General features: G+C 54.5%; 1 protein-coding gene across 1 annotated transcript in view; it reads left to right on the top strand.

The window, feature by feature from the left end:
- Positions 1 to 25,062, top strand: part of LOC119979763 (alpha-2-macroglobulin-like) — a 412,459-nt gene that overhangs the window by 44,058 nt on the left and 343,339 nt on the right. Inside the window, exon 5 of the mRNA XM_038822394.1 lies at positions 2,551 to 2,571. Coding sequence (XP_038678322.1) covers positions 2,551 to 2,571 — 21 coding nt within the window. The remainder of the gene's footprint in view (positions 1 to 2,550; positions 2,572 to 25,062) is intronic.

Below are 25,062 nucleotides of genomic sequence, written 5' to 3'. Positions count from 1 at the left end.
TCCCCTCTCGCTCCCTCCCCTTCCCCCTCTCGCTCTCTCCCCCCTTCCCCTCCTCGCCCTCCCCCCCCCTTCCCCTCTCGCCCTCCCCCCCCTTGCCCCTCTCGCCCTCCCCCCCCTTCCCCTCTCGCCCTCCCCCCCCTTCCCCTCTCGCCGCCCTCCCACCCCCTTCCCCTCTCGCCCTCCCCCCACCCTTCCCCCTCTCGCCCTCCCCCCCCCTTCCCCTCTCGCCCTCCCCCCCCTTCCCCTCTCCGCCCTCCCCCCCTTCCCCTCTCCGCCCTCACCCCCCTTCCCCTCTCGCCCTCCCCCCCCCTTCCCCTCTCGCCCTCCCCCCCTTCCCTCCCCCTCCCCCCTTCCCCTCCCCCCCCTTCCCCTCTCGCCCTCCCCCCCCTTCCACTCCGCCCTCCCCCCCTTCCCCTCTCGCCCTCCCCCCCCTTCCCCTCTCGCCCTCCCCCCCTTCCCCTCTCGCCCTCCCCCCCCCCTCTCGCCCTCCCCCCCCCTCCCTCCCGCCCTCCCCCCCCTCTCGCCCTCCCCCCCTTCCCCTCTCGCCCTCCCCCCCCTTGCCCTCCCCCCCTTGCCCTCCCCCCCCCTCCCCCTCCCCCTCGCCCTCCCCCCCCTCCCCCTCCCCCCCCTCGCCCTCCCCCCCTTGCCCCCCCCCTTCCCCTCTCGCCCTCCCCCCCCTTCCCCTCTCTCCCCCTCCCCCCCCTTCCCCTCTCGCCTCCCTCCCCCCCCCCTTCCCCTCTCGCCCTCCCCCCCTTCCCCTCTCGCCCTCCCCCCCCCCCCCCCTTCCCCCTCGCCCTCCCCCCCCCCTTCCCCTCTCGCCCTCCCCCCCCCTTCCCCTCTCGCTCGCCCTCCCCCCCCCCCCCTCTCGCCCTCCCCCCCTTCCCCTCTCGCCCTCCCCCCCCCTTCCCCTCTCCCCTCCCCCCCCCCTTCCCCTCTCGCCCTCCCCCCCCTTCCCCTCTCGCCCTCCCCCTTCCCCCTCGCCCTCCCCCCCCTTCCCCTCTCGCCCTCCCCCCCCTTCCCCTCTCGCCCTCCCCCCCCTTCCCCTCTCGCCCTCCCCCCCCCTTCCCCTCTCGCCCTCCCCCTCTCGCCCCCCCCTTCCCCTCTCGCCCTCCCCCCCTTCCCCTCGCCCTCCCCCCCTTCCCCTCTCGCCCTCCCCCCCCCTTCCCCCTCTCCCCGCCCCCCCCCTTCCCCTCTCGCCCTCCCCCCCCTTCCCCTCTCGCCCTCCCCCCCCTTCCCCTCTCGCCCTCCCCCCCCTTCCCCTCTCGCCCTCCCCCCCCCCCTTCCCCTCTCGCCCTCCCCCCCCCTTCCCCTCTCGCCCTCCCCCCCCCTCCCCTCTCGCCCTCCCCCCTTCCCCTCTCGCCCTCCCCCCCTTCCCCTCTCGCCCTCCCCCCCCTTCCCCTCTCGCCCTCTCCCCCCCCCCCTTCCCCTCTCCCCCTCCCCCCCCTCCCCCCCCTTCCCCTCTCGCCCTCCCCCCCCTTCCCCTCTCGCCCTCCCCCCCCCCTTCCCCTCTCCGCCCTCCCCCCCCTTCCCCTCTCGCCCTCCCCCCCCTTCCCCTCGCGTCCCCTCCCCCCCCCCTTCCCCTCTCGCCCTCCCCCCCTTCCCCTCGCCCTCCCCCCCCCTTCCCCTCGTCCGCCCTCCCCCCCCTTCCCCTCTCGCCCTCCCCCCTTCCCCTCTCGCCCTCCCCCCCCCCTTCCCCTCTCGCCCTCCCCCCCCCCTTCCCCTCTCGCGCCCTCCCCCCCCCCCCTTCCCCTCTCGCCCTCCCCCCCCCTCCCCTCTCGCCCTCCCCTCCCCCCCCCTTCCCTCTCGCCCTCCCCCCCCCTTCCCCTCTTCCCCTCTCGCCCTCCCCCCCCCCTCCCCTCTCGCCCTCCCCCCCCCCTTCCGCACTCCCCCCCTTTCCCTCTCGCCCCCCCCGCTCGCCCTCCGAACCCTCTCCCCCCATCCTCCCCCTCGCGCCTCCCCCCTTCCCTCGCTGCCCTCACCCCCCCCTCCCCTCGCGCCCTCCCCCCCCCTTTTCCCCTCGCGCCCTCCCCCCTCCCCCTCATCTCCCTCCCCCCCCCGCTTCCATCTCGCCCCCCCCCCCTTCCCCTCTCCGGCCCTCCCCCCCCTCGCCCTCCCCCCCTCGCCCTCCTCCCCCCCCCCCGCGCCCTCCCCCCCTCTTCCCCTCTCGCCCTCATCCCCCCTCGCCACTCCCCCCCTCGCCCTCCCCCCTCCCATCTCGCTCCCCCCTTCCCCTCTCGCCCTCCCCCCCCTTCCCCTCTCGCCCTCCCCCACCTTCCCCTCTGCCCTCCCCCCCCCTTCCCCTCTCGCCCTCCCCGCCCCCAACCTTCCCTCTCGCCCTCGCCCCCCCCTTCCCTCTCGCCTCCCCCCCCCTCCCCTCGTCGCCCGTCCCCACCCTTCCCCTCCTCCGGCCCTCCCCCCCCCCCCCCCCTTCCCCTCTCGCCCTTCCCCTCTCGCCCTCCCCCCTCAGGATCAGTGTGAGTTGTTTCCCTGTTTGGACGGTTAATGGTCTTCCTCAGTAACCCGTGCTCTTGTTTTCTCTCTTTTTTCCAGTATCCTTTCGTCACTGTGTTGGTGAGTATAAATCTCCAACTCAACATCCCAACGTCAACTGGTCAAACCCTCGAGCCAGCTGACATTGAGGGGGTACGGGCTCGGGTGACGGCGGGGGGTTGTGGGGGGGAATCCATGGCCCCTTCCCCGCCCCCCGCACGCACAGCCACTCACCCGAGCACACATCACATGCGCGGTTGCGCGCGCTCACGGATCCACGCACCCGCGCTTGTGCGCAAGCGCACACAACGCGCGCACGCACACCTGGAATGATCCAGGCCTAACCCCAGCTCGAGGTGTGGGTGACAGGGAGTCGGTGTTAGCATCGAGGCTCTGTGTTAATGTCGTGTATTTGAACTTAAATTTTGTCAATTCAAAGTTGATTGGCAAAATCTGGAATATAACGCTAATCTGAGTAATGGTAACCGTGGAATAACGGTCAATTGTTGTAAAAACCCATCTGGTTCACTGATTTCCTTTAGGGAAGAAAATCTGTCCTCCTTACCTGGTGTGACCTACAAGTGACTCCAGACATTCTGCGGTGGACCTTCTGAAAATGGTCAAATAAGCCTCTTTTTAAAAAATAAATTATCCCAGGGATGAGGGTGTAGCTGGACCAGGCCCAATATTTATTACTCATCCCTATTTACCCTTTGAGAAGGTGGTGGGTTAGCCACCATGTTGAATGCACTGCAGTCTGTGTGGCGTAGATCTCACCCACAGTGCTGTTTGGCAGCGAGCTCCGAGGATGCTGATTCAGCGACAGTGAAAGAATGGCCGATTATATTTCCAGATCAGAATGGTGAGTGTGGGGAAATTACAGGAGGTTGCGTTTCCTTGTGTCTGCTGCCCCTTGTCCTAGATGGTAACGGTCATGGGTTTGGAAGGCACTGTCGAAGGAACCTTGGTGAATCGCTGCAGTGCATCTCGTGGACAGTACACACGGCTGCCACTGTGCTTCAGCGCTGGAGGGAGTGAATGTGGTTAATTTCTCCTGGACGGTGTTGAGCGTCTCCAACATTGTTGGGAGCTGCATTCATCCAGGCAAGTGGAGAGTATCCCATCACACCCCTAATTTGTGCCTTGTAGATGGTGGATAGGCTTGGAGGAGGGGGGGGGGGGGGGGTTGTGCGTGAAGAGATTAGTTACTCTCCGCAGGATTTTCAGCCTCTAGCCTGCTCTTGTGGCCACAGTATTTATATGGCTGGGCCCAGTTCAGTTTTCTGAATGCTAACCCCGAGGATATTAATGGTGGGGGATTTAGCCACAGTAATGCCATTGAATGGCAAGGTGAGATAGTTAGATCCTCTCTTGTCATTGTCTGGCACTTGTGTGGCGCAAATTTTACACGCCATATGTCAGCCCAAGGGGGGACTTAGAATTGCTGACTATCAATGTGAGAAGGGAGAGAAGGTAAGAGTGAGAGGGAGAAAAACATGGACAATGAGAGGGAATGAGAGAGAGAAATGGAAAGTGGATTGGATTGGATTGATTGGATTTGTTTATTATCACGTGTACCGAGGTACAGTGAAAAGTATTTTTCTGCAAGCAGCTCAACGCATCATTCAGTACATGGGAAGAGGGAAGAAAAGGGAATTAAACAAAATTCAAGAAAATACATAATAGGACAACACAAGATATACAATGTAAAGAGCGAGAGAGGGTGAGAGCAAGAGACAGTAAAAAACGGAGAATTGGAGAGGGAGCGAGAGAGAAAAGGGGAGGAGCGAAAGAGAGAAAAATAACGACAAACGAAGTACGAGAGAGGGAGAGAGAAACACGGAGTGAAAAGAGAGAGCTAAGAAGAGAAAAATGAAGTGCAAGAAAATGGGGAGAGGGCATAAAAAGAGGTAGAGCGATGAATGGTGAGGGAGATAGAGAAATAAGGGGAGAGAAAAAACGGAGAACAAGGGAAGAAGATGGAGAGAGCGAAATAAAAAATAGAAAGAGGGAGATAAAATGGAGTGTGAGGAAGGAAAGGAGAGGGAAAAAAGTGGATGAGCGAGATAGAGAGTAAAACTGAGGGAAAGAGAGAAAGAAATCAAGAGACAAAATAATAATAATCTTTATTAGTGTCACAGTAGGTATATATTTACACTGCAGTGAAGTTACTCTGAAAACCCCCCAGTCGCCACACTACAGCGCCTGTTCGGGTACACTGAGGGAAAATTAAGGATGTCAAATTCACTTAACAAGCACGTCTTTCAGGACTTGAGAGGAAACCGGAACACCCAGAGGAAACCCACACAGACACGAGGAGAACGTGCAGACTCCGCATAGACAGTTGTGATGATTTGCATAAGTAATCATGTAAATAGTAATGAATATGAACTCCAATCAGCAGGTGGCAGTACAGAACAACCACGTGACTGTTACCTCGAGGAGTCTGGAGATAATCGTCATAGTGGATAGTCGTAAAGAGTCATCGATGTTTACAGCATGGAAACAGGCCCACCGGCCCAGCTGGTCCATGCCACCAGTTTCTATGACTAAGCGAGTCCCACTTCCCTGCATTTGGCCCATAACCTTCCATACCCAGCCTTCCCATGTAACTGTCTAACTGCTTTTTAAAGGACAAAATTATACCTGCCTCTACCACTGCCTCTGGCAGCCCGTTCCAGATGTTCACCATCCTCTGTGAAGAAATTTCCCCTCTGGTCTCTTTTGTATTTCTTTTCTCGCACCTTAAACCTATGCCCTCTAGTTCTAGACTCCTCTACCTTTGGAAAAAGATGCTGACTATCTATTTTATTGATGCTCCTCATTTTATCGACCTCTATAAGATCACCCCTAACCCTCCTACGCTTCAGGGAAAAAAGTCCCAGCCTGTCCAGCCTCTCCTTATAACTCAGACCATCAGGTCCTGGTAGCATCCTCGTAAATCTCTTCTGCACTCTTTCTAATTTCACAATATCCTTCCTATTATAGGGTGACCAGAGCTGAATTCCATGTGTGGTCTTACCAATGTCTTGTACAACTTCAACAAGATGTCCCCATTTCTACCACTCTAAGAGGAATGCTCATCCTGAACCCGAGTTAACACACTTTTTAAAGACTCCTACTTAGCAGCTGTCCCCTTGCCTGTAACCAGGCTCCCCCAATCAACTTTTGAAAGTTCCCGCCTAATACCATCAAAATTGGCCTTACCCTAATTTACAATTTTAACTTTTGGGCCAGAACTATCATTCTCCATAGCTATCTTAAAACTAATGGAATTATGGTCACTGGTCTCAACGTGATTCCTTCCGTCACCTGCCCTTCCTTATTCCCCAAGGAGAGGTCAGGTTTTACCCCCTCTCTAGTCGAACCATCCACATATTGAATGAGGAATTCTTCCTGAATAGACTCAACAAATTTCTCTCCATCAAACCCCTACTATTACCACACTATTTTTACAACAGCTATCTGTAATCTCCTTACATATTTACTTCTCGATTTCCCGCTGACCATTTGGGGGCCTACAGTACAGTCCTATCAAAGTGATCTCACCCTTCTTATTTTTAGTTCTACCCAGATAGACTCAGTGGGCGAACCTCTCTCTGTACTGCTGTGATGTTGTTCCTAATCAGAAGTGCAACTCCCCCTCCTCTCCTATCTTCTGTTCTATCTTTCCTACAGCATCTGTACTCTGGAACATTGAGCTGTCAGTGCTGCCCTTTTAGCCATAGAACAGTACAGCACAGAACAGGCCCTTTGGCCCTCGATGTTGTGCCGTGCTTTGTCCGAAACCAAGATCAAGCTATCCCACTCCCTGTCATTCTGGTGTGCTCCATGTGCCTATCCAATAACCGCTTGAAAGTTCCTAAAGTGTCCAACTCCACTATCACAGCAGGCAGTCCATTCCACACCCTAACCACTCTCTGAATGAAGAATCTACCTCAGACATAACTCCTGTATCTCCCACCCTGAACCTTATAGTTATGCCTCCTTGTAACAGCTACATCCACCCAAGAAATAGTCTCTGAACATCCACTCTATCTATCCCCCTCATCATCTTATACGTCGCCTCTCATCCTCCTCCACTCCAAAGAGAAAAGCCCTAGCTCCATCACCTTTCCTCATTAGACCTACCCTCTAAACCAGGCAGCATCCTGGTAAATTTCCTTTGCACCCTTTCCAATGCTTCCACATCCCTGTTATAGTGAGGTGACCAGAACTCCACACAATACTCCAAATGTGGTCTCACCAGGGTCCTGTATAGTTGCAGCACAACCCCACAGCTCTTAAACTCAAGCCCCCTGTTAATAGACGCTAACACACTATAAGCCTTCTTCACGGCTCTATCCACTTGAGTGGCAACCTTCAGAGATCTACTGACATGAACTCCGAGATCTCTCTGTTCCTCCACATTCCTCAGAACCCTGCTTTTGTTTCTGTCCCTTCTTTACTCCCCTCTGACTTCCTGCATTGGTTCCCATCCCCCTGCCACATTAGTTTAAACCCTCCCCAAAGGCGCTAGCAAACAACCCCCTCTAGGACATTGGTTCCTGGCATGCCCAAGTGGAGACCATCCGGTTTGTACTGGTCCCACCTTTCCAAGAACCGATTCCAATGTCCCAAAAATCTGAATCCCTCCCTTTTGCACCATCTCTCAAGCCACGCATTCATTCTGTCTATCCTGTCATTCCTACTCTGACTAGCACGTGGCACTGGTAATAATCTCGAGATTACAACCTTTGAGGTCCTACTTTTTAGTTTAGCTCCTAACTCCCTAAATTCAGCATGTAGGACCTCATCTCATTTTTTACCTTTATCGTTGGTGCCGACATGCACCACGACAGCTGGCTGTTCACCCTCCCCCTTTAGAATGCTGTGCAGCCGCTCTGAGACATCCAAGACCCTTGCACCCGGGAAGCAACACACCTTCCTGGAGTCTTGTTTGCGTCTGCAGAAATGCCTGTCTACTCCCCTTATAATCGAATACCCTAGCACTATAGCTCTATTATTTTTCCTGCCCTCCTGTGTAGCAGAGCCAGCCACGGTGCCATGAACTTGGCTACTGCAGCCTTTCCCTGGTGAGCCATCTCCCCCGACCGTATCCAAAACGATACACTTGTTTTGGAGGGAGATGACCGCAGGGGACCCCTGCACTGCCTTCCTATTCTTCCTCCGCCTGTTGGTCACACATTTCCTCTCTCCCTCAGTACTCTTTATCTGCGGTGTCACTAAGTCACTAAAAGTTCTATCCACGACTTCCTCAGCATTGTGGATGCTCCAAAGTGAATCCATCTGCAGCTCCAGAGTCGACAGGCAGTCTAACAGGAGCTGCAGCTGGTCACACATCTTGCACTTGAAGGAGCCAGGGATAGTGGACGTGTCCCTGAACTCCCACATCGCACAAGAGGAACATGACACTGGTCTGTGATCTCCTGGCATGTTTTAACTCTTGGGTAACTTGTACAACTACAATGGCAAAAAATAAATAGATAGATAAATGTAAATAACAGAAAAACTACTTACCAACCACCACTATTTACCAGATGGATTCAAATTTAGCAGGTCCCCGCTTAGCCAATTAAACCTCCGGCTACTCTCCCACTCCTTTAAATCTCCGACTCCTCTCCCGCGCTTTCAAATCTATGGCTCCCCTCACGTCCTTTTAAATCTCCGGCTCCTCTCCCGCTTTTAAATCTACGGCTCCTCTCTCGCTTTTATATCCCTGACTCCTCTAACGCGCTTTTAAATCTCCGGCTCCTCTCCCACGCTTTTAAATCTCCGGCTCCTCTCCCACGCTTTTAAATCTCCGGCTCCTCTCCCACGCTTTTAAATCTCCGGCTCCTCTCCCACGCTTTTAAATCTCCGGCTCCTCTCCCACGCTTTTTAACCTCCGGCTCCTCTCCTGTTTTTAAATGTCCAGCTCCTCTCCCACTCTTTTAAACCTCTAGCTCCTCCCGTTTTTAAATCTCCGACTCAGGTATCGCTTTTAAAACTCCGGCTCCTATCCCGTGCTTTTAAATTTCTGGCTCCTCTCCCACGCTTTTAAATCTCAGGCTCCTCTCCCATGCTTTTAAAACTCCGGCCCCACGCGCTCTTTTAAATCACTTGCTCCTCTCTCGCGCTTTTAAATCTCCGGCCTCTCTCCCGTTTTAAAATCTCCGGCTCCTCTCCAGCGCTTTTAAATCTCCGGCTCCTCTCCCGTGCTTTTAAATCTCTGGCTCCTCTCCCGCTTTTAAATCTCCGGCTCCTCTTCTGTTTTTAAATCTCCGGCTCCTCTCTCGCTTTTATATCTGTGGTAGGTACCACTAGCAGTACCACATGTAGAGGCCCGTATAGTAGAGGTATCTGGGTAACTTGCTGCCTGCTGGCTCTGCCCAGTAGGTGGCATCTATATGTGTGTGTTCTCCGGTGCTGCAGCCATTTCTGGTTCCAGCGACAGGAGGCACAACATCTTTGCTCAATAAAGCCTCGATTATTCCACTATTCTCGTCTTTGTGGTAATTGATAGTGCATCAATTTATTGAGCAAAGATTTTTAAAACGATGGATCTCCCGCATCAACCCTGATCGCCTGAAGCTGAGCCCTCAAGCAGGCAACGCTACATCGGCCTTCGACCACTGGCTAGCCTGCTTCGAAAGCTACCTCCAAACATCCACAGAGGAACCCTCGGACTCCCAGAAGCTCCAAGTCCTCTATTCACGAGTGAACCCTGATATTTCTCCTTTCATCTGAGATGCGCCCATCTACTCCGAAGCTATGGAGCTCCTGAAGGCACATTACGTTCGACCAGTCAAGTATATGCCAAGCACCTCGTGGCCACGAGACAGCAACTCCCAGGGAGTCTCTGGATGGTTTCTTGAGTGCCCTGCACATCCTAGGTAGGAACTGTGACTGCCAGGCAGTTTTGGCAGTCCAGCACACAGAACATTAATTCGAGACGCTTTCGTTACGGGCATGAGGTCTGCATAAGTCTGCCAGCGGCTACGAAGGAAGTAGGCTTGATCTTGCGGGAACTAGGCAGCTAACTCGTTAGAAATGGTCTGCCGTAATGCCCATTCATACGCCAGCGACAAGGCCCGGCGGCCGGGTTTCACAGGATGGCCATCCTAGCTCCTGGTGGGGGGATAATAGGGGGCCAGGAGAGGCCTCCGACGCCGTTGTGAACCTCTCCGGATTTCACGACAGCGTCGGGCCTGGCGGAGAATTCCGCCCTTTGTTTCTGTTTGCCAGGACCGATTGGTCGCTGCTGTTTCCAGGCCCGGCATTCCTACACCCCCCACGCGTGACCCAGGGGCGCCGCAATTTTCCTCTTCGCATTGTGCGGCCCGTGGGTGCCGCCATCTTCTTCACCGCAAGCTATTGGCGGCGCCATCTTTAACGCCGCCTGCCATGTGCTTCCCGTGGGCGCCGCCATCTTTGACGGCATTTTGGACAGCCCCGGTCGTTTGGCCGTTCATCACTGGCTGCTACCTCCACCACCGCTGACCAGTCCGGCACCTCCCAGCATCCGCCGGCGCTTGCCCTGATCACCATGGATCAGTCCTGGCCCCGCAACCTCACGACCGCAACGACGACGGTGAAAATCGATGGGCACAAGACGACCTGCCTTTCTGACTCCAGGAGCACCGAGAGCTTCATCCACCCCACTATGGTAAGGCGCTGCGCCCTCGCAGTGCACCCGTCACCCAGAAAATCTCCGTGGCCTCCGGATCGCATTTCGTGGAAATCCGGGGGTACTGCATCGCGACCCTCACCATCCAAGGCATAGAGTTTAGCAACTTCCGGTTCTACATTCTCTCCCACCTCTGCACTGCCCTGTTACTCAGCCTGGACTTCCAGTGCCACCTCCAAAGTTTAACCTTAAAATTCGGTGGACTCCTACCCTCCCACACCGTATGCGGCCTCACGACCCTTAAGGTCGACCCGCCTTTCCTGTTTGCAAACCTCACCCGGGATTGCAAACCCATCGGCACCAGGAGCAGACGGGACAGTGCCCAGGACCGAACCTTCATCAGGTCGGAGGTCCAACGGCTTCTGCGGGAAGGGGTCATTGAGGATAGCAATAGCTCCTAGAGAGCTCAAGTAGTAGTAGTAGAGACTGGGGAGAAGAACAGGATCGTCATTGATGACAGTCAGACCATCAATCGGTGCACGCAGCTTGACGCGTACCCCCTCCCACGCACATCTGATATGGTCAATCAGATTGCACAGTATCGGGTCTTTTCTACAGTGGACCTGTAGTCCGCCTACCACCAGCTCACCATCTACCCGGAGGATCGCCAATACACTGCGTTCGAAGAAGATTGCCGCCTCAATCACTTCCTTAGGGTTCCCTTCGCCGTCACTAATGGGGTCTCGGCCTTCCAACAAGAGATGGACCGAATGGTTGACCGGTACGGTCTGCGGGCCATCTTCCCGTACCAAGATAATGTCACCATCTGCGGCCACGATCAGCAGGACCATGATGCAAACCTCCAAAAATCCCTCTATACTGCCAAACCCCTTAACCTCACGTACAATAAGGAGAAATGCGTGTTCCGCACCAACCGCTTAGCCATCCTTGGCTATCTCGTGGAATATGTCGTGGCCCGCCAGGACTTTAACCGCATCAAGGCAGACATCGCCAAGGCCACAATGCACGTGGTGGATGAGTCCCTCCCTTTTCAGGTCGAGAGCGATGCATCGGACATAGTTCTGGCTGCCACCCTCAACCAGGCGGGCTGGCCCGTGGCCTTCTTATCCTGCACCCACCATGCCTCAGAAATTCGGCACTCCTCTGTCGAAAAGGAGGCCCAAGCCATTGTGGAAGCTGTGCGGCATTGGAGGCATTACCTGGCCGGCAGGAAATTCACTCTCCTCACTGACCAACGATCGGTTACCTTCATTTTCAATAACACACGGAGGGGTAAGATCAAAAATGATAAGATCTTGAGGTGGAGGATTGAGCTCTCCAACTATAATTACGAGATTTTGTATCGCCCCGGTAAGCTCAACAAGCCCCCCAATGCCCTATCCCGAGGTACATGTGCCAGTGCACAAATGGACCGACTCCGGACCCTGCACGACGATCTCTGCCACCTGGGGGTCACCCGGTTGTTTCATTTCATCAACGTCTGCAACCTGCCTGTGGTGAACGTATTGCTACTACAAATCATCACTATTGTATTGTATTATGTTGATCCCTTGTGGGCTCCGCCCCCTCGGGGCTGGTATATAAATCTGCAGCCTGTAGGCGGCACTCAGTACAGAGCAGTCGCAGGCAGGCACAGATCTAGCTTATTAAAACCACTGTTCACTTCTACTAATTGTCTCGCATGAATTGATGGTCGCATCACTGCCCTACTCAATTGTGGAGGTCAGGGCTGTTGTCAGAGACCGCCAGGTCTGCGCAGAGTGAACGCCGCACTTCTACCGGCCAGATCGAGCATCTGGTGAAGGCCTCCCGCCCCTTTGAGCGCCTCAGCATGGACTTCAAAGGGCCCCTCCCCTCCACTGACCGCAACACGTACTTTCTGAACATGGTTGATGAGTACTCCCGGTTCCCTTTCGCCATCCCATGCCCCGATATGACTTCTCCTACGGTCATTAAAGCCCTGCACAGCATCTTCACTCTGTTTGGTTTCCCCACCTACATCCACAGCGATCGGGGATCCTCTTTTATGAGTGATGAGCTGCGTCAGTTCCTGCTCAGCAAAGGTATTGCCTCGAGCCGGCCGACCAGCTACAACCCCCGAGGAAAGGGGCAGGTGGAGAGGGAGAACGGGACAGTCTGGAAGCCTGTCCTGCTGGCCCTGCGGTCTAAAAAATCTCCCGGTCTCCCGCTGGCAGGAGGTCCTCCCCGACGTGCTCCCCTCCATCCGATCGCTCCTCTGCACCGCGACTAACGAGACCCCTCACGAACGTGTCTTTGCCTTCCCCAGAAAGTCTACCGCCGGGGTCTCGCTCCCAACGTGGCTGACAGTTCCTGGACCCGAACTCCTCTGGAAGCATGTGTGGACCCATAAGTCGGACCCCTTGGTCGAAAGAGTCCACGTCCTGCATGCGAACCCGCAGTTTGTCTACATTGCACACCCTGACCAGGACACACCATGGCCCCTGATCTGACCCCGCCCCCCCGGTTGCCTCATTTATCTTTGCGCCACTCACTCTCTCTCCAGCGAACCTCACCGCAGCCCCCACCCCAGGTGGATCCGTTCTCCCACTGGTTCCACTCAGGGTTGACGAAGACGAGGACAGGTTGGTGCTCACATCACCACCAGGACTGAGGCGATCGCAGAGGAGGGCCAAGGCCCCTGACAGACTGAACTTTTAATGTTTTCCACCACCCCCGCTTTTTTAACAGGGGGTGAATGTGGTAGTCACCACTAGCAGTATTACATGTATTACGGTAAGGCCCGTATACTAGAGTTACATGGGTAAATCCCTGTTGCCGGCTCATCCCAGCAGGCGGCGTATACATGTGTGTGCTCGCCGGTGCTACAGCCATTTCTGGTTCCAGCTGCAGGAAGCACAACTTCTTTTCTCAATAAAACCTCAAATATTCCACTACACTCGTCTTTGTGGTAATTGATAGTGCATCAACACCTCTGGCTTCTCTCCCGTGCTTCTAAATCTCCGGCTCCTCTCTCACTTTTATATATCTGGCTCCTCTCCCGTGCTTCTAAATCTCCAGCTCCTCTCCCGCTTTTAAATCTCCGGCTCCTCTCTCACTTTTATATCTATGGCTCCTCTCACATGCTTTTAAATCTCCGGCTCCTCTCTCGTTTTTAAATCTCCGGTTCCTCTTCCACACTTTAAAATCTCCAGCTTGATGAACGATCAATTGTACAAAGACTAAGGTTGGATACAACTGTGGCTTTATTGCAGTAAGATGTGTGGCCTCCCACAGCAGCTGGCGAAATGGCTGCTGAATAGAGGACACACATATTTACAGCAGGCAGGGACTACCGGCGAACCTATAGTACAGGTGCTACCATACATCACCTAATACAGCTGTAACCGTGGTTTATCACATTCACCCCTTGTTAAAAATGAGTCCGGCGGGGGTGGTGGAGAACTATATACAGTATTGAATTTATGTATGGTGTTTTATCAGGGAAAAAAAAAGTCCTTTGAAAGTCCGGTGCCAGTTAGAGATACAGCTGGTCTGGTGCCTTGATGTTCCGCTGGGAGCAACGTAGCGGTGGCAACGATGTCGATGCTGCCGATGTCGATGCTGGACTGATGTTGGATGACTCCAGGAATGTGCCGAAATCCTCTTCATCCTCTGGTGTGGGCAGGAGAAGGAGGGATGGTCCTGGTGGGGTTAATGTTGGGGGAGGGGAGGGTGGCGCCAGGCCGGAGAAGTGTGTATGGGTGGAACCTGCTGGTGCCAGGTCCCTGAGGGAGACAGTATCTGGTCGGCCATCGGGGTACGCCACATAGATATACTGGGGGTTGGCATGGAGCAAGTGTGCCTTGTGGAGTCGGATGTGCTCACGCAGCAGGACCGGTCCTGGAGCTGCGAGCCAAGTCGGGAGTGACACCCCGGATGTGGACTTCCTGGGGAAGGCAATAAGACGTTCATGGGGTGTGTTATTGGTAGCGGTGCACATTAGTGACCGGATGGAGTGTAGTGCATCAGGGAGGACCTCCTGCCAGCAAGAGGCTGGGAGGTTCCTGGACCGTAGGGCCAGCTGGACGGCCCTCCATACCGTCCCATTCTCCCTCTCTACCTGCCCCTTTCCCCAGGGGTTGTAGCTGGTCGTCCTGCTGGAGGCGATACCCCTGCTGAGCAGGAACTCACGCAGCTCATCACTCATGAATGAGGATCCCCTGTCACTGTGAATGTAGGCGGGGAAACCAAACAGAGCGAAGATTGTGTTTAGGGCTTTGATGACGGTGGCAGACGTCATATCGGGGCATCGGATGGCGAAGGGGAATCTGGAGTACTCATCGACCACAATGAGAATATACGTGTTTCGGTCGGTGGAGGGGAGGGTCCCGTTGAAATTCAAGCTGAGGCGTTCAAAGTGGCGGGAGGGCTTCACCAGGCGCGCAAGGTCCGGCCGGTAGAAATGTGGCTTGCACTCCGCACAGACCTGGCATTCCCTGGTGACTGTCTGTACTTCCTCGACGGAGTAGGGCAGATTGCGGGCCTTGACAAGGTGGTACAATCGTGTGACCCCTGGGTGACAAAGGCCCGGTATCGGTCTACTTAGGCGCTGGCGCATGTAACTCGGGATATGGCGTCTGGGGGCTCGTTGAGTTTGCCGGGGCGATACAAAATCTTGTAATTATAGGTGGAGAGCTCGACTCTTTCTCTCTCTCTCTCTCTCTCTCTCTCTCTCGCCTTACCCTCAAATTCGGCGGGCCGAAGGTTGGATACAACTGTGGCTTTATTGCAGTAAGATGTGTGGCCTCCCACAGCAGCTGGTGAAATGGCTGCTGAATAGAGGACGCACATATTTATAGCAGGCAGGGGCTTCCGGCGAACCTGTAGTACAGGTCCTACCGTACATCATCTAATACAGGTGTAACAGTGGTTTACCACACAGCTCCTCTCTCAAAAGTAGTTGGGGAAACTGAACAGAACGAATATGGAATCGAGGGCCTTGATGACGGTGGCAGGCGTCATATCCGGGCATGGGATGGCGAATGGGAACCTGGAGAATTCATCGACCACACTGAGGATACATGTTTTGCGGTTGGTGGAAGCGAGGGGCCCTTTGAAATCTACGCTGAGGCGTTCGAAGGGGTGGAACGCTTTCACCAGTCGCGCGCGGTCCGGCCGGTAGAAGTGCGGCTTGCTCTTCGCACAGACCTGGCAGTCTCTGGTGACTGTCCGTACGTCTTAGACGGAGTAGGGCAGATTGCGTGCTTTGATGAGGTGGAACAATCGAGTGACCCCCGGGTGACAAACGCTGTCGTGCAGGGCACGGAGTTGGTTTACTTGTGCGCTGGCACATGTACCTCGGGAGAGGGCGTCTGGGGGCTTGTTGAGTTTGCCGGGGCAATACAAAATCTCGTAATTATAGGTGGAGAGCTCGAGTCTCCACCACAAGATTTTATCATTTTGCATGTTGTTGAACATGAAAGCTACCGACCGTGGGTCAGTGAGGAGAGTGAATCGCCTGCCGGCCAGGTAATGCCTCCAATGCGGCACAGCTTCAACGATAGCCTGGGCCTCTTTTTCAACAGATGAGTGCCGAATTTCAGAGGCATGAAGGGTGCGGGAAAAGAATGCCACGGGTCTGCCTGCCTGGTTTAGAGTGGCAGCGAGGGCGACATCTGAAACGTCGCTTTCTACTTGAAAGGGTAGTGTCTCATCTACTGCATGCATCCTGGCCTTGGCTACGTCTGCTCTAATACGGGCGAAGGCATGTTGTGCCTCGGCTGTGAGAGGGAATTGGGTGGACTATATGAGTGGGCGGGCCTTGTCCGCATAGTATGGGACCCACTGGGCGTAGTAGGAGAAGAACCTAAGGCAGCGTTTGAGGGCCTTGGAGCAGTGGGGGAGGGGGAGCTCCATGAGGGGACGCATGCGGTCGGGATTGGGCCCCAGGAGTCCGTTTTGGACCACAGAGCCGAGGATGGCTAAATGGGTTATGCTGAAGACGCACTTCTCCTTGTTGTATGTAAGATTGAGGAGAGTGGCGGTGCGGAGAAATTTAGAGAGGTTGGCGTCGTGGTCCTGCTGGTCATGGCCGCAGATGGTGACGTTGTCCAGGTACGGAAATGTGGCCCGCAGACCGTACCGGTCGACCATTCGGTCAATCTCCCTTTGGAAGACCGAGACGCCGTTAGTGACACCGAAGGGAACCCTGAGAAATTTATAGAGCTGACCGTCCGCCTCGAAGGCAGTGTTTGGATGGTCTGATTTACGGATGGGGAGTTGGTGGTAGGTGGATTTAAGGTCAATTGTTGAGAAGACCTGGTACTGTGCAATCTGATTGAGCATATCAGATATGCGTGGGAGGGGTTACGCGTTCAGCTGCGTGTACCAATTGATGGTTTGGCTTTAGTCCATGAACATTCTGTGTTTCTCCCCAGTTTTAACCATTATCACTTGGGCTCTCCAGGGGGTATTGCAGGCCTCGATAATACCCTCCCGAAGCAGCCGCTGGACCTCGGACCTGATGAAGGCCTTGTCCTGGGCGCTGTACCATCTGCTCCTGGTGGTGATTGGCTTGCAATCCGCAGTTAGATTGGCAAAGAGGGAGGGGTGGTCAACTTTGAGGGTCATGAGGCCGCAAACGGTGAGTGGAGGTCCCACGCTTTTAAATCTCCGGCTCCTCTCCCGCTTTTAAATCTCCGACTCCTCTCCCACACTTTTAAATCTCCGGGTCCATTCCTGCTTTTACATCTCTGGCTCCTCTCACTTGCTTTTAAATCTCCGGCTCCTTTCTCACTTTTAAATCTCCGGCTCCTCTCCCGCTTTTAAATCTCCGGCTCCTCTTTCGCTTTTAAATCTCCGGCTTCTCTCCCGCTTTTAAATCTCCGGCTCCTCTCTCGCTTTTGTTTATCTGGCTCGTTTCCTATGCTTTTAAATCTCCGGCTCCTCTCCCGCTTTTAAATCTCCGGCTCCTTTCTTGCTTTTAAATCTCTGGCTCCTCTCCCGTTCTTTTAAATCTGCGGCTTCTCTCCCAAACTTTTATACGTCTGGCTCCTGTCCTCTCCCACACTTTTAAATCTCCGGCTCTTCTCATGCTTTTAAATCTCCGGCTCCTCTCCCGCTTTTAAATCTCCGGCTCCTTTCTAGCTTTTAAATCTCCGGCTCCTCTCCCACTTTTAAATCTCCGGCTCCTCTCTAGCTTTTAAATCTCTGGCTCCTCTCCCGCTTTTCTTTTAAATCTTCGGCACCTCTGTCGCTTTTAAATCTCCGGCACCTCTCTCATTTTTAAATCTCCGGCTCCTCTCACACTTTTAAATCTCCGGCTCCTATCCCGCTTTTAAATATCCGGCTCCTCTCCCGCATTTTAATTCTCCGGCTCCTCGCTCACTTTTTGATGCGCTATCAATTGCACTTAAAGACACAAATTGGTACAAGAGAGCCTTTATTACCGTGAGATGTTTATCCCCCGACTGCAGCTGGTAGAATGGCAGCTCAAGAGAACTCATCCACATTTATACTGCTCCCTGTGGGCGGTCCTAGCCGGCAGGGGCTACCGGCAAACCTGTAATACAGGTACTGCTGCACATCCTCGAATACAGGCACACATAATTACACAGTGGTGGATCACCACACTTTTAAATCTGCGGCTCCTCTCCCGCTTTTAAATCTCCAACACCTCTGTCGCTTTTAAATCTCTGGCTCCTCTCTCGCTTTTAAATCTCCGGTTCCACTCCCGTATTTTAATACTCCGGCTCCTCGCTCACTTTTAAATCGCCGGTTCCTCTCCCATTTTTAAATCTCCGGCTCTTCTCCCGCTTTTAAATCTCCGGATCCTCTCCCGAGCTTTTAAATCTCCGGCTCCTCTCCCACGCTTTTAAATCTCCGGCTCCACTCCCGCTTTTACATCTCCGGCTCCTCTCCAGCGCTTTTAAATCTCCGGCTCCTCCCGCTCTTTTAAATCTCCTGCTCCTCTCCCACGTTTTTATACGTCTGGCTCCTCTCCTCTCCCGCGCTTTTAATTCGCCGGCTCCATTCCCGCTTTTACATCTCTGGCTCCTCTGCTGCACTTTAAAATCTCCGGCTCCTCTACCACACTTTTACATCTCCGGCTCCTCTCCCACGCTTTTAAATCTCCGGCTCCTCTCTTGCGCTTTTATACGTCTGACTCCTCTCCTCTCCCACACTTTTAATTCTTTGGTTCTTTCCCGCTTTTAAATCTCTGGCTCCTCTCTCGCTTTAAATCTCCGGCTCCTCTCCCACGCTTTTAAATCTCTGGCTCCTCTCCCGCTTTTAATTCTCTCGCTCCTCTCCAGCGCTGTAAATCTCTGGTTCCTCTCCCGTTTTAAAATCTCCGGCTCCTCTCCCACACTTCTACATCTCCTGTTCCTCTCCGGTAGTTTTAAATCTCCGGCTCCTCTCTCATTTTATATATCTGGCTCGTTTCCTGCGCTTTTAAATCTCCGGCTCCATTCCCACTTTTACATCTCCGTCTTCTCTCACGCACTTTTAAATATCCGGTTCCATGGAATAGAACAGTACAGCACAGAACAGGCCCTTCGGCCCTTGATGTTGTGCCGAGCAATGATCACCCTACTCAAACCCACGTATCCACCCTATACCCGTAACCCAACAACCCCTCTCCCCTTACCTTTTAGGACACTACGGGCAATTTAGCATGGCCAATCCACCTAACCCGCACATCTTTGGACTGTGGGAGGAAACCGGAGCACCCGCAGGAAACCCACGCACACACGGGGAGGACGTGCAGACTTCGCACAGACAGTGACCCAGCCGGGAACCGAACCTGGGACCCTGGAGCTGTGAAGCATTTATGCTAACTACCATGCTGCCCCTTTATCGCTTTTAAATCTCCGGCTCCTCTCCCGCTTTTAAATCGCCGGCTTCTCTCCCGCATTTTAATTCTCCGGTTCCTCGCTCACTTTTAAATCTCCGGCTCCTCTCCCGCTTTTAAATCTCCAACATCCCTGTCGCTTTTGAATCTCTGGCTCCACTCGCACTTTTACATCTCCGGCTCCTCACCAGCGCTTTTAAATCTCCGGCTTGTGGTGAATGTACATTGCTTAATTCACACAGTATAGCATTGTGTCCTTGTGGGCCCTGTCTGTGAGCCGTTGCGCGGCTCTGCCCACAGTGGGAGATGAGCTTGTACAGGGCTCCACCCTTAGCTCCGCCCATGGCTCCACACTTGGCCCCTCCCACTGCCGGAAGTATAAAGTGCGGCAGCCTTGTGAGTCTGCCCTCAGTTCTTCTGGTTGCAGGCAGGCTCAGTTGTAAGTCTATTAAAGCCAAAGTTTACTTCCTATCGTGTCTCGAGTGAATTAATGGTCACATCAATTTAATAGACTTAAGAAAACCACTATGGAATCAGCCCTCAAACCTGATCGACTAGAATTCGACCCGCAGGCTGCAGAAGCGAAAGAAATCTTTCTACACTGGCTTTGGTGCATCAAGGCCTACCTGGCTCCGTCGACTACCTTTGCTACTACTGATGAGAAGAAACTCAGTCTACTGCACGGGTGAGCCACCACATCTCTGCACAACTCAACAATATACCGACTCATACTCTGAGGCCCTCGCTATGCTCGAGCGACTATAAGTGCGGCCTGTGAACGAAGTCTACGCGCAACATATTTTCGCTACCCGCCGCCAGCGCCCCGCAGCGTTGCGAGAGGACTACCTGCGTGATCTAAAAGCCCTTGCACGGGAATGTAACTTTCAGGCTGTAACTGCCTCCCAGCATATTGAACTCGCTGTCCGTGATGTGTACGTTGCAGGGGTCTGGTCTAATTATGTGCGCCAGTGCCTCCTCGAAAAAGGGGCCCAGAACTTGGAGGACACAGTAGCGCTAGCAACCTCAATGGAAGTCGCGTTTCAAAGTCTTAACTCATTCCCCGCAGACAACGCGACACCATCGTGGAACCCTGACCAGCGACTGCCCCAGGCCTACGCCGTGCGGCCACCCACCCACTATGGAGCGCTAGCGTGCCATTTTTGCGGTCAGCCTCAACACCCACGGCAGCACTGCCCGGCCCGCAATGCGACCTGCAGCAGCTGCGGTCGAAAAGGACATTATGCTGAAGTATGCCTGTCGAAATCAAAACCTCGAACTCCCCTGCGGCCCAGAGCAATCGCTCCCCCAACTCGCAGGCCCACAGACCCCGTAATGTTGCAGCGTGTCTGCCGACTCTACCTCCGCCCGACATGTGGGAGTCACGGGAGACACCATCTTGGGCACCATCTTCCTCGCCGCCCGCCACGTGCGATCCACGGGGAAGCCATCTTGGACGCCATCTTCTTCATCACCCGCCACGTGCGATCAACGGGGGGGCGCCATCTTGGCCATCACCCGATGTTCACCTTGGCAACTACGACCTCCGCGGACAGTCATCACGGCGCCACTCCAGCACTGCTGATCGAGCCACCGACTACCCGCAACTCAACACAGTCACTTTGGACCAGTTGCGGCCAAAGCACCTCAGGAGCTCGATGATGTCCGTTGAGGTCAACGGATAGAAGACACCGTGCCTCTTCGACTCCGGGAGCACTGAGAGCTTCATGCATCCAGACCTGGTAAGTCCCTGTTCGCTCCCTATCTTGCCTGCACGGCAAACTATCTCCCTCGCCTCAGGTTTGCACTCGGTCCAAATACAAGGGCGCACCGTTGCGACCCTAACGATACAGGGCGCCAGCTATTCTAATTTCCAGCTGTTTGTAGTCCCAGACCTCTGCGCCCCACTCTTACTCGGGTTCGATTTTCAGTGCTATGTTAGAAGCCTCACACTCAGCTTCGGCGGACCCTTACCTCCTCTCACGGTACGCAGCTTACCGACTCTAAAAATCGACCCCCCTCCACTCTTCGCTTATTTAACGGCTAACTGTAAACCAGTAGCCACTCGCAGCAGGCGGTACAGCTTGCAGGACAGGGTATTCATTAGAGCCGAAGTCCAGCAGGTCCTACGTGAGGGAGTCATAGAGGCCAGTAACAGCCCCTGGAGAGCTCAGGTGGTGGTCGTCAAGATGGGGGGAAATTTCCGGACAGTCCAAAGATGTGCGGGTTAGGTGGATTGGCCATGCTAAATTGCCCGTAGTGTCCTAAAAAGTAAGGTTAGGGCGGGGGGGGGGGGGGGGGGGGGGGGGGGGGGGTTGTTGGGTTACGGGTATAGGGTGGATACGTGGGCTTGAGTAGGGTGATCATTGCTCGGCACAACATCGAGGGCCGAAGGGCCTGTTCTGTGCTGTACTGCTGTACTGTTCTGTGTTCTATGGTGGTTGATTACAGCCAAACCATTAACCGGTTAACGCTCCTCGATGCGTACCCCCTCCCCAGAATTGCACACATGGTCAACCAGATCGGCCGCTACCACATATTCTCCACGGTGCATCTGAAGTCTGCATACCACCAGCTCCCAATCCGCCCGGAGGACCCGCCACTACACGGCGTTCGAGGCAGATGGCCGCCTCTTCCATTTCCTCCGGGTCCCTTTTGGCGTCACGAATGGGGTTTCGGTGTTCCAACGAGCGATGGACCGAATGGTGGACCAGTACGGGCTGTCATTCCGTACCTGGATAACCTTACCATCTGCGGCCATGACCAGCAGGACCACGATGCCAACCTCCACCAATTTCTCCAAATCGCCTAGAAACTCAATCTCACCTACACTAAGGAGAAATGCATTTTCCGCACTACCAGACTAGCCATCCTCGGCTATGCAGTGGAAAATGGAGTCCTGGGCCCCGACCCGGACTGTATGCGCCCCCCCCTTACAGCTCCCTCTCCCTCATTGTCCCAGGGCCCTCACGAGGTTCCTGGGATTCTTCTCTTATTACGCCCAGTGGGTCCCCCAGTATGAGGACAAAGCCCGCCCACTATTTAAGACCACACTCTTCCCACTGTCAGCAGAGGCCCGCCAGGCCTTCAGCTGCATCAAGGAGGACATCGCCAAAGCCGCCATGCGGGCGGTGGATGAATCTGTCCCCTTCCAGGTGGGGAGCGACGCCTCAGAGGTTGTTCTCACCGCCACTCTGAATCAGGCAGGGAGACCAGTAGCCTTCTTCTCCCGAACTCTCTCCGTTTCAGAACTTTGACACTCCTCAGTCGAAAAAGAAGCTCAAGCCATTGTGGAAGCCGTACGACACTGGAGGCACTGACTCGCTGGTAGGAGGTTTACCCTCATCACTGACTAGAGATCGGTTGCCTTCATGTTCAACAACTCGCAAAGGGGCAAAATAAAAAAACAATAAAATCTTGAGGTGGAGAATTGAACTCTCCACCTATAATTATGACACCATATATCGGTCGAGGAAGCTCAATGAGCCCCCAGATGCCCTGTCCCGCGGCACATGCGCCAGCGCGCAAGACGACCGATTACAGGCTATCCACAATGACCTCTGCCACCCGGGGGTCACCCGGCTCACCCACTACATCAAGGCCCGCAATCTGCCTTTCTCTTATTACGCCCAGTGGGTCCCCCGTCCACCTGGAAGGGGACGGATTCATCCACCGCCCGCATGGCAGCTTTGGCGAAGTCGTCCTTGATGCAATTGAAGGCCTGGCGGGCCTCTGCTGACAGCCATCACCATGGATTGCCCGACCTGCGCGGAGTGAAAAACCGCACTTCTATTGACCAGACAAGGCCCACTTGGTAAAGGCTTCCCGACCCTTTGAACGCCTGAGCATCGATTTCAAAGGGCCACTCCCCTCGACCAATCAAAATGTGTACTTCCTCAACATCATAGATGAATTCTCCCGCTTCCCGTTTGCTATCCCATGCCCCGATACGACATCCCATACAGTCATCAGAGCCCTGAACAGTGTCATCACCCTGTTCGGTTTCCCCAGCTACGTACACAGCGACAGGGGTTCATCCTTCATGAGCGACGAGCTGGGTCAGTACCTGCTCGACAAGGCATCGCCTCGAGCAGAACTACCAGCTATAACCCCAGGGGGAATGGGCAGGTGGAGAGGGAGAATGCGACGGTTTGGAAGACCGTCCTACTGACCCGACGGTCCAGGAATCTCCCGACCTCCCACTGGTAGGAGGTCCTCCCCGGCGCGCTCCATGCAATTATGTCCCTCCTGTGCACTGCCACTAACCAGACCCCTCACGAGCGATTATTTGTTTTCCCTAGGGGCACTACCATGGGGGCTTCACTCCCATCTTGGTTGAGGACACCGGGCCCGGTTCTCCTCCAAAAGCACGTCCGGACACATAAAACGGACCCACTAGTAGAAAGGGTACTACTGCTACACTTGAACTTACACTATGCCTTTATAGAACACCCCGAGGACCGTCAGAACACCGTTTCCCCCGGGACCTGGCGCCTGCAGGATCCTCCACCACCGCCAAGGTACCCCTTACACTACACCACACCCGACCCCCCCATGCCCAGCGCCCCCACGCCTACAGGGTTCCTGCGCCCTGCTTAGCCCATCGCACCAGTCAGGAACGAAGCTCAGAACGAACCACCCACGGAGTCTACGCTCAAATCCACACCGCCTGTCATCACTCTGCCATCCGAGGAGGCTGCAACCCCAGTGCTTCGCCAATCCCAACGGACGACTTGGCCACCGGACAGGCTCAACCTGTAGACCCGTCACCCCCGCCGGACTTGATATTTGTACAGCGGGTGAATATGGTGAATGTACATTGCTTAATTCACTCTGTATAGCATTGTGTCCTTGTGGGCTCTGTCTGTGAGCCGCTGCACGGCTCTGCCCACAGGGGGAGATGAGGAGCTTGTTCAGGGCTCCACCCTTGGGTCCGCCCATGACCTCTCCCACTACCGGAAGTATAAAGTCCTGCAGCCGTGTGAGTCTGCTCTCAGTTCTTCTGGTCACAGGCAGGCTCAGTTGTAAGTCTATTAAAGCCACAGTTTACTTCCTACCGTGTCTCGAGTGAATTGGTGGTCACATCACGGCTCCAATCCCGCTTTTACATCTCCGCCTCCTCTCCAGCGTTTTTAAATCTCCGGTTCCTCTCCCGTGCTTTTAAATCTCCGGCTCCTCTTCTGCACTTTAAAATTTCTTCCTTCTCTCCTGCTTTTAAATCTCCGGCTCCTCGGTCGCTTTAAATCTCCAGCTCCTCTCCCGCTTTTACATCTCCGGCTCTTCTGCCGCTTTTACATCTCCGGCTCCTCTCTCGCTTTTAATCTCCTGTACCTCTGTTGATTTTAAATTTCCGGCTCCTCTCTCGCTTTAAAATCTCCTGTACCTCTGTTGAATTTAAATTTCCGGCTCCTCTCCCGCGCTTTTAAATCTCCAGCTCCTCTCCCGCTTTTAAATCTCTGGCTCCTCTCTTGTATTTAAATTTCCACCTTGTGGCGCTAACAATTGTACACAAAGACTCAAGGCTTTATTACAGTGAGATACTATTCCTCCGGCGGCAGCTGTAGAATGTCATCTCAATGAAACTTACGAATATTTATACTGCTCCCCATGGGCGGAGCTAGCCATCAGGGGTTTACCGGAGAAACCTGTAATATAGGTATAGCCATACATTCCCCCTACTGCAAGCACACATATATACAGTGGTTAGATCACCACACGGCTCCTCTCCTGCTTTTAAATCTCTGGCTCCTCTCCCGCTTTTACATCTCCAGCTCCTCTCACGTGCTTTTAAATCTCCACCTCCTCTCACACGCTTTTAAATCTCCGGCTCCTCTCCCACTTTTTAATCTCTGAATCCTTTCCTGCGCTTATAAATTCGTAGTAGCTCTGAGATAATTTGTTATTGTTAGTAGTTTTTGATATTCTTCTCATAATACGCTAACCCACCTTAATAACTTTTAGTTAGCCACGAACTAGGCATTCTGTAGTGCATTTATTCCAACCAGCCACGCATTAGAACGTAACAGTGACCCAAGCCACCAATTGAACCCAGGTCCCTGACACTGTGAAGCAACAGTGCTATCCCCTGTGCTACCGTGCAAGAAAGGTAGAGGGAGAGAGAGAAAAGTGGGAG

The sequence above is a fragment of the Scyliorhinus canicula genome, chromosome 16 (genome assembly GCF_902713615.1).
Source record: "Scyliorhinus canicula chromosome 16, sScyCan1.1, whole genome shotgun sequence".
Lineage (NCBI taxonomy): Eukaryota > Metazoa > Chordata > Chondrichthyes > Carcharhiniformes > Scyliorhinidae > Scyliorhinus > Scyliorhinus canicula.
The sequence above is the reverse complement of the archived record's forward strand: the minus strand, read 5'-3'. Positions and strand labels throughout refer to the sequence as shown.